The following is a 10,024-nucleotide window of genomic DNA, read 5'->3' on the forward strand; positions in this document are numbered from 1 at the left end:
AGGGGATTGCAGGGGAGATCAGGGGCAAGTGAGAGGGAGTGGTCAGCGGAGGGGAAGTAAGAGTTGCTGGGCAGTATGAGGGGGCGATAAAACTAGGGGGGAGGATAAGGAGCATCAATGGGAAGGGTGTTACAAGAGTCAGAATAAGAGGTGAATGGACGAAGGAGTATTGTTGAGAAGAGGGGGGAAAGGGTGGTTCATGAGAGGGGCTCGTGGGGACGAGGGAGAGTGGTAAGAAGAGGAGGATAAAGGAGGTTTGTCCAGGGGGAGATCACAAGGAGAGGAGTATTCAATAGTACTTAGAGACTGCAGGGTAGTAAGGGAGGTAGGAGGGGGCGAGTAGGTAGCAGGAGTATCGAACAAGTTTGGAGGTTTAAGAGAAATGTGTGGAGCAGACCCTAGTTGAGAGAGGCAGGGCGTAGGCGAGGGGGGCAAGGAAGGAAGCGGGAGGTCCCGGGCAATTGAGGGGGGTTGGAGGAGCAGGGAATTAGGGTTGGGAGTCAAGGATGGACGAGGGTGGGGAAGGGACACTGGGTGGGACACTGGGTGGTATGGGGAGGGGGAATCATTGGTGAAGAAGGATGTGAGAGAGGCAGAAAAACTAGGTGATTGTGAGATAATGGTGTCGGTACCGTTTATAAAGTTAGGAGTAGGGGTGGTAGGTACCCAAAGTGTTATCGCCCCGTCTCCCTCCTGGATTCCTCCACAAAATGAATGGTCCGGGTTCTCCTCCAGAGATTAGAGCAGTGGCTACCGATAAGTCAATCCCTTTGGAGGCTCAATATGGATTCAGGAAGGCGTGGGGGACCGTAGAGCAGTGCGCGAACTGGGACCTGCTCATTGGGAAGCACACAAAGGCAAATCCGGGTCTGATCTCTTAGTGTGCTTGAGGAAGCGGGAAAAAGAAGCGCTTTGGCAATCATCGTTAGCGGTCAGCATGATCTCTTAGGGTGTCTGAGGAAGGGGGAAAGACATCGTAACAGGCCCCTTAATCTAATACCAATTTAGTAAACAGAAGTTTAGAATTATTAACATTTTTGAAGTTACTATCTTTAATTTCCTACCTGTAACTAAAACAGAGATGTATGTCTAATTTGGATGTGCAGACACATATTTAAGTGTTTTCATGTGTGAATCTTTTTTTATCAAAACGGTTTTCACGATTTGAAAAGGAATTTTTATCCAGATAAGACAATTATTATTAAAAGAATCAAGAGATAATTGAACTTGGTTCAGAGGTCACCTTTCTAGAAGTTAGGCTATTATACAACCTTCTTTAGAGACTTATATACACTTCAGAATAAGATTTGAATGTCACCTGGTGATATAACTTTATTACATGTTCAAATACGGTGAGAGATATTCTCTTCGCCCTCTGACTGCCGCTCTCTCCTGCAGATGGCATTGACATCGGCATCACGTCCACCCTGTATAAGAACCTGGCCAGGTGTGCGCCCGACATCAAGGAGTGTGTTGACGCCTGCAACTTCATCACCGAAAGCACAAAGGACCAGAACGACACTGGATCTGTAAGTTCCCTTCTTTACATCAGCCGTAGAGTATGGTATATAGGTCATGTTTGAAGCCATTGGAGGAGGGGCGTGATGAGTTTCTTGTAAGAGGTATTTGTAGAATTGAGGGGGCCACCATGAAACGCAAGGTGCGCTGTGAAGAGACGCAATGGAAGTGACACAAGAATTCCAATAGCAAGTAAAGCATGGACAAAGGGTGAAACAAAAAAGAATGAACCATGGAAAATTGAGAAAGGAGGAACAATGAAATCAAATAAGTGAAGAAGAAGGAAAAAAAGAAAGAACCTGTAAGAAAGAGAAATCTAAAATAAATGGTTGACAAATGGGGGAAACGCCCATTACAAGGCAGGCATTACAAGGCAATGACTTTACAACACAGCCAATACAACGCAAGTTCCATTACAACGCATGTCATTACAACGCTGACCAGCACCTTCCCTGAGGTAAGCACCCAGTGTTGTTAGAATAGTAAATTACGTTGTAATGGTGCATGCGTTGTAATGGCTTGCATTGTAATAGCATGCTTTGTAATGGAACTTGCTTTGTAACGTCATACATCCAAGAAATGGGCTTGAATGATAAGTGAAGGACACAAGGTTATTTGCAAAAGGAGGTAACAATGTAAGTCAGAAAGGAAATTTGGAATTAGGAAAAGGAAGGAGTGAAAAATTAAGAAAGCAATGGAATGAGAAATTTAGAAAAGGACAAAGCGAAGAATTATAGAGAGGAGTGGAGAATGTTTGAGAAAAATCCAATAATTACTCATGGGTGAAATTAGGAAAAGTAGGAAGTGAGGGAAAAAGAAGGACAGAAATTAAAAATTAGAAATTCAGAAAAGGGAAATAGTAAGAAATTAGGACAAAGAACTACTAAGAAATTAGAAGACATTAGGAATTGGGTAAGGAGTAAAAATGATGAAATGAGGATAAGAAATAAGAATAAGAAATAAAAAAAAGAAAGGAATGGAAAACTAAGACAATGGAGGGTGCAATCTAAGAAAACCAAGTGAAGCATTAAAAGTAATATGTGAAGAAATCAAACACAAAGGAATATGAAACGTAAAGAAATGAGAAATTGGGAGGCAGAAGGTGAATAAAACAGGATTACTCAAGGAAAGAACGGAACAAGGGAGACATAACATCCAATTAAAAGAAAACATTTAGGCAAGACAAGAAGAAAGAAATGGCGTGGGAATGAAAGAATGGGAGTGGGAGAAATTAAAAGATTATGATAGAAATGAAAGACTGTGGGAGGAAGGTAGAAACAGTAAGAGAAACCTAGAAAGGGTGGGATAAAGTGTAGCAGGGTAGGAAAATGGAAAGCATGCGAGAGAAAGACCAAAGCATTAAAAAAAGGAGATGGGTGGTAAAAGGAGAAGAAGGGCGGGAAATATGAGAGAGAGTGGAGAGATTAAGTAAATAAAAACATACTGTAGCATTGGAAAGACAATGGAAGGAGAGGCAAGAGAGATTCAAGAGGAAGAGAAGAATGGAAGGATAAAAAGAGAATAAATGTAGCAAGGGGTTTAGAAGGACTAAAAGAAAGCGAGAGGTGGACATTAGCCGTGGTTTGAAATCATAAACCGGGCAAAAGACTCGAAAATCGCATATTAAGATTGAAGACAAACTAGGAGAGCTGTGAAGAGGACTCTGGTACCCTTTGCAAAACTCTCTGGCCTGAACCTCTGTTCCTCCTGTAAGATCCATGAAAAACGAATCCCCTGCGGCTATGAGCTTTACGCTATTTGTGATACTTTAAGGGGGATTTGCGACCTTGGATCTGGTATTTCGGATGCATGGCTGAAGCGATGGTTCATGTGTTTTATTGGGAGGGAGGGCACTCTTGTGTTGCTGGTCCTCACTGCACCGGACTCTTTTACATAAATAGTTCCGCATCTGTCTGCCTCCTTTGTGCTGGGAGATTAAAAAGCCTCCATCAAGTGCCCGCGGACGGGCTCTGCCTCAAGGAGGCGTTTGAGCCGTGCCTAGGGTATCATCCTGAGGTGGGGGCTGGGGGGAGGGGTGCTTATGACGTCAATGTACATCCCAAGATGGAGACCAAGCATTACAAGTCAATTCCCCACCACTATTATGAGCTCTTCGCTGATAGTCCAACATTTACCTAGAGTAGAGGTAGAGCGGCCACTCCTTGCAGAAAGTGGAGAAGCGACAGGACGGTAAAAAGCTGGACCCAGGACCATGTGGGCCATAGAGGCTCCTCCGAGTGACACACTCCGGCATCTGCCCTAGAGTCTAAAGCAATACTGCCTGGTGAATATACACACCACCTTGCAAGCCAATGCTTTGCAAATGCCAGCAATCTTGTCATTTCCAATAAGGTTGAAATGGCAGCTACGCCCTTATGCAACAACCCTTGGGTTTTAGTAGCAAAGTGTTCTTCGCCTTGTGACAGCCTAGAGGGGCATGACACGGTCTGTCTAGACACGGATTGTGTTGGTATAGGTGGGCTGTCTGACTGTGGCCCCAGAAGGGCTCAAGCACTCGCGGGGGCCTTTACCAGTGGCACTGCAGCGCCTCACAGACAGAGATGCACTGAGTCACAGCAGACCCCAATGCCAAGGCTGGACTTTGCCAGGACTGGTGCAGGCGCCTTCATTCCTCGTCATCGGTCATTGCACAGGTGCCACTGCCCGCGTCAGACTGCTGCTCAGTGCAAGCCTCTGTTTTTATTGAACTAATAATGAATATTATCCTACCACTCTGTAATGTGTGGAAGAAATCACCAATAACACCGTGAGATTTTAGGTGTTTATTCTTAAATTAGCAGGAGCCCTCTGGCCGCGGTCCGTCCACCATGAAACCACAACGCATCTCCTGATACGGCCGTGGAGACCATGGTGAACGAACACGGCCGTGAGGCTCATGGTAAATACAACATCTTTAAAGGAAAACATAATGCGTGATCATGCTCGCTTTGACAAAACATCATCACTCGCATGATCACTCACGCGCAACACATTATACATCATCAACAAATTTAATAGTACATAGAAACCCTTAAATCTAGTAGACATAGAAGCATTGAATACAGATCTGGTTTCAAAATTCCCACCTATGTCAGAAGTACTAGACACCGGTTATAACCATGAAACGATAACTCAGCATGTACAGCATCAGTAACATCTTCATTTCCATAATCTTCATTGGGCAAATTTGCCGGAAACAGGTTGAAGCATGTTTGTAGATGAGACATCACCTTCCACATCACAACCAGCTTTTAGAATCACTCCTCATGAGGCAACTTAACCAGCTCTCTTTCACACCACCATCCCTTGCCTTGTAAATAGACAGCACCCTTTGAAACCTTTTCTATTCTAACTGGATCAGAGTCTATGGACTCTCCCTTCTTGACTTTGTGTAGTTGTCTAACCAGAACACAATCATTCTCTTGAAAATCAACACATTTTGCAGCATGGGATGCATCATAATGTGATTTCTGTTTTGTTTCTGCCTCTTTCACTCTTTCTTTAACTAATTCAGAAATGGTAAAAAAGCACTTATTATCTTCAGGCAAAGTGTCTTTTAACCAATCTGGACAAAGTTCCGACCTGGGATTTGTCTTTCTCAACAAGAAAAATAGAGACACACCTGTAGTGGAGTGTGGGGTAAGGTGAGGATTCCAAACCTTTTCCTTCAGAAAAACTTCCACTGGAGCCCCAGTGTCCGAGGCCGTTTTCGCACTCCCTCCTTCAAAATGTATTCACCCTTTCAACTAGACCATTTGATTTTGGGGAATATAAAGCTACCTTGAGATGTTTACTGTGATGTTTTGCAACAAAATCCTTCATTTGTGTTGAAGCAAAGTGTGTGCCATTGTCTGTTACAAGCTCCCTTGGAGGCCCTCCGCAATCCAATATGCTGCTCTAAAATGTAATCACTAACACAGTATTTGCATTAGGAACAACATTTTTTAAATATCCATTTAGAAAGATAATCAATCAAAACTACTAAAAAAGTTTTATCAGATGATAATAAATGGAACGGACCAGAAAAATCAAGAGCCGCTTTGGACCTGGCTGCTTCTGGCAAGGGTACTGTATGTAACTGGGTATTGTGAGTGAGCCAATGATTGTCCGACAACAAACATGCACTGTAGGATAATAACCAAGCAGCGACTTGAGAATCCATTGAGGGTCTCTAAAAATACTGTTTAAGATTTTTGGAGGTGGCTCCCACTCCTAAATGACCAGAGAGAGCCGCTTGGAATAATTTGGACCTGATTGACATCGGGGGAACAACTAAGTCATTGCGATTCACTATAGAGAGTTCACTGGAGACTTGAGAAAACGGTCTAATAGGGGAAGGAAGACACCTTTCTTTGGGCCATCCTTGAGTAATAAATTTCATAACTTGAGACAAAGTATTATCTTCTGTGACAGCAGTCATCCGTTCATCACGAGACACCAAACTATGTGTACTTAAAATGTCATCCAAAGAGGCCACAACTGACTCAACGTCGTCATGTTCATCACCTGTACAATCATATGGATAGGCATTCTTGACAAAAATCAACACAAAGAGATTTCCTTTCTGAGTATTATAACTTTATAATTGACAAAAAGTCACTCCAGAATTCCTGCTTCCCAGAATAAATTCAATCTTAACCCCTGCGCCGCGGGGGTAATTCCCCTGCTGTGCTGGGGGGAGGGTGGGCGCGCACAGCGCCCCGGTGCTCATGACGAGCTCGGCTCGTCATGCAGCACAGTGGCGCGGTGCTCATGACAAGCTGAGCTCGTCATGACCACACCCGTTTTTGTGGAACTTTCAGCACAGCGGGGGAATTATCCCTGCGTGTGAGCGCCACGGCGGTCATGACAAGCTGAGATCGTCATAAGCACAGCGCAACCGTGGCTCATGACGAGCTAAGCTCGTCATGAGCATGGGAGGGGTTAAAGTTGTACTTGTGTATACGAGACAGAAACCTAGCCAATTTGGAGGAAGCTTTACCTGATCCATCACTATTGCGAAGATGGATACGTGGTTTGTGGTCCGTAAAATACATTCCCCAGAGGTATGTCTTGAATTTCTCAATGGCCCAAGAACAGGCCAAAGCCTCTCTTTCAATGGTACTATACTGAGATTCTTATAACTAAATACCTTGAAGCAAATGCAACAGTGTATTTATTATTATTGCAGGCCTGTGAAAGTACTGCGCCCATGCCCCTTTGACTGGCATCTACAGTCACCAAACACCTTGCACCCAGTTTAAATGCTGACAAAGCCGGTGTATTGGTGATGATTTTTTTCACAGTGCTAAAAGCGTGCTCAACAACATCATGCCAGGTAAAATGAATTTTTTTTAACAGATTTCTGAGTGGTTGAACAATGATGCAATAACCTTGAATACATTTGCCATAATATTCACTCATCGCCCAAAAAGACCTGAGAGAATCTTTGTCATTGGGAGGAACATCTTGTATTGCCTTTACTAAAGAAAACTTTGAATGTATTCCTGTATCAGAAACACGGTGTCCAAGATAGTCTAATTCTGTTTTGCACATTTTGCATTTGTCAGGTTTACGGTTATGCTCACCTTTCTAAATACATCTAGAAATTTTGACAAAATGGGCTTGTGCTCGTCTCTTCTGTTAGAAAACATAAGGACATCGTCCTGATACGCCTGTGTTCCCAGGATTCCAGCTAATATGGTATCCATGAATTTTTGGAACACACTTGCTACAGAAGCCAGTCCAAAGGGAAGTCCCAGTAATTTTTAAGCCCAAAGGGAGTAATAAATGCTGTGAGATCTTGGGATTCTGCAGTGAGTGGGATATTGTGGTAGGCAGAGCGAAGGTCCAGGAGCGAGAAAAACTTGGCTCCATTAATGTTGGACAGTAAATCACTAACTTGGGGCAGAGGATGACAATCAATAACAATATTCTTGTTTAAAGTGCGTAAGTCAGCACAAAACCTAATATTACCATCCTTTTTATGAACTATGACTATGGGACTGACCCATTCAGATGAGTCAGTCTAGGTGATTACCTTATCTCTCAGCAGGGTATCCAGTAAGGTTTTAAGTTCAGATCTAACTGATAAGGGAACAGATCTGAGTTTGTGAGAGGCTGGAACAGCTTTTTTTTTTTTTTTTTTAAATCCCATGCCTAAATTTATCAATCATACCAATTCTATTGGCAAACACCTCTGGAAAATCTTTTAACATTTCAGCAAGAAGATAATTTTCAGAATCTTGTGTAGATGCCAAATTGATATCACACACCCTGACTGGATTTGGTGACCGAGGAACTAACATCAAGCCCAATTTTGAAAGATCTCGCCACCCCAGAATTAATTTGCCTTTCTTAGCCACATAGATCTTGGTATAGGCTTCCCTGCCTAAACACATTACTTTCTCAATAAAGAAGCCAACCATATCAATGCCCTCATCACTTTAAGCTTTTGGAAAGACATCCAGATTATCCAATGGTTTAGAAGCCGACCAAACTTGATCGTACAGGGTTTCTGAAATTATAGTGATGGGAGCACCCGAGTCTGCCATCATACCAAGTTTTATGTCACCAATGTAAACATCACAGAAGGGACCCTTAATTGGAGCAGCATTAATTGTATCAACTTCAAGGGTGAGTACCAGCCTAGATAAACCCTGCGACCAATCCTCAGAAATTGATAAAATATCAATAGAACCAACCCTGGCAACATTCCCAGCACTCCTGCATACCCCAGAAAAATGACCCATTTTATGACACATGGTGCATTTCATACCAGTGGCAGGGCAACAAGGGTTATTGCTCAGGTGAGTCTCAGACCCACATCTGAAACAAAAAGTACTCCTTTTGTCCATAAACTTGTTACCCTTAGACCTGAAAGATAAGGTGTTAATGGAGTCAGGAACTTGAAAATAGCTAACAGGTTGACACACAATATCAGAAAAAATACCCTTAGGGGCAGATTACGATGCCGTAGTAAACGGCTCCAACTTCCGGTCAGAGCCGTTCCTACAGCATTGTAATCAGCTGTTCGAATTCATTTCCAACTGACCCATTTGGATGGCGTTGGTCAGAAAGGAATCCGAACTGGATTTTTGAATGGCTTGCAACGGGCTCGGGAGCCCGTCTGCCATTTTGAAAGCCTCCAGTAATACCTCAGGTGGCTCTTTCTGCCCGGGGGATTACAATGTTGGATTCCGACAGTCTTTCTGTGCCGGCCTTTCTGACACAGAAAGGCTGTCGGAAGTCGACTTTTGGGGCCCCCAGCAGGGCCCCGAAGGGTGCTCTGATGTGTGCCCTGGAAATGTGAAGGAGCTGGGGGTGTGAAAGGAAAAGCTACCCATCTAGTAACTCTATTGGTCCCAACTTAAAGACTGATTCACTTTACCTGCAACATTAAAATTCCTCCCTGGCTCTACTTTTGGGAAAGGGTTTTCAATCCCAGAGCTAGCTGCTTTTGTCAGATATGAAGAGAATGTGTGCAATAGTTCCAGGAGGGAGTGGGAAGAATGATGTGTATATTCTGCACACTTGCAGGAGTCCAAGGCTTTCTATGTAAGTGACTGTGTGAGCACAGCTTGCAGTCTTCTCAAAACCCAACGTATTCATTTTGCGCGACAAGGCTTAAGCCATGAAAGTCCTGGTCTTCAATGGCCCATTAACTCATGCTTGTTTTTGTTCCTTTTCAGGAAATGGGGAACTGGGTCTTCATCGGGAAGGTGGTGGACAATCTGTGCTTCTGGGCAGCCATCCTGCTCTTCGCCATCGGCACCTTCAGCATCTTCATCATGGGCCACCTCAACAACGCCCCGGACTTCCCGTTTCCAGGAGAGACCAAGCTATACCGACCTTCTTGATCACCACGACCACGCCTGCTGGATTCTCTCTATACTTCACTTGTGAGGAGCGTGAACCGTGGGGCAAGCGACCAACACAAGATTAATCAGGAGGTCTCCAGTGGGGCAGGTCCTGCAGCGGAATCCAGGTCTTCCACCCTTGAAGGTCAACAGGCAGATGTAGGGTGGGCTGTGAGACTCTACGGCTGGTGTCAGGCACCACACCTACAATTCCAGAGAGATGGAAAGAACTGAGTTTTAACACAATGTTTCCCAAAAGATCTGACTTCTGAGAAAGTGTTGATATTGCCATACCCAAGTTTTGTTACTTTGCGCATTCAGTGCACGTGATACACCCTGTATATGGAGCGATGCTCTCAGACAGCTCCCTGCACGTGGCAGAGACTTCCTGATGACCTGCATTCTTCCTGAAGAGCTCCCAAATATGTATATAGTTGTTGTGAATAAGATTAACTAAAAGCTTTCCTGCTGGGTTTATTACATGGGCAGATGCAGTGTTGGAGAATTAAATTATGTACATGATGTAGTGACCTCACTGTTGTTATATGTTGTGTTCTGCATGGTGTAGTGATCACTGAGAGGAGTAAGGAAAGTTCTGTTCATCGCTGGTAGTATAAGGCATAGAGGAAAGCTATCTATAGCATATACTACAGACATAACCATTTCTG

At 43.8% G+C, this 10,024-nt stretch overlaps 1 protein-coding gene across 1 annotated transcript in view; it reads left to right on the top strand.

The window, feature by feature from the left end:
* CHRNE (cholinergic receptor nicotinic epsilon subunit) overlaps positions 1-9,429 on the top strand; it is a 166,065-nt gene extending 156,636 nt beyond the window's left edge. Inside the window, exons 12-13 of the mRNA XM_078668939.1 lie at positions 1,399-1,529; positions 9,189-9,429. Of these exons, the coding sequence (XP_078525065.1) occupies positions 1,399-1,529; positions 9,189-9,356 (299 nt within the window). The 3' untranslated portion in view covers positions 9,357-9,429. The remainder of the gene's footprint in view (positions 1-1,398; positions 1,530-9,188) is intronic.
* Positions 9,430-10,024: the final 595 nt, after the last annotated feature.

This window comes from Lissotriton helveticus, chromosome 12 (assembly GCF_964261635.1).
Source record: "Lissotriton helveticus chromosome 12, aLisHel1.1, whole genome shotgun sequence".
Classification (NCBI taxonomy): Eukaryota; Metazoa; Chordata; class Amphibia; order Caudata; family Salamandridae; genus Lissotriton; species Lissotriton helveticus.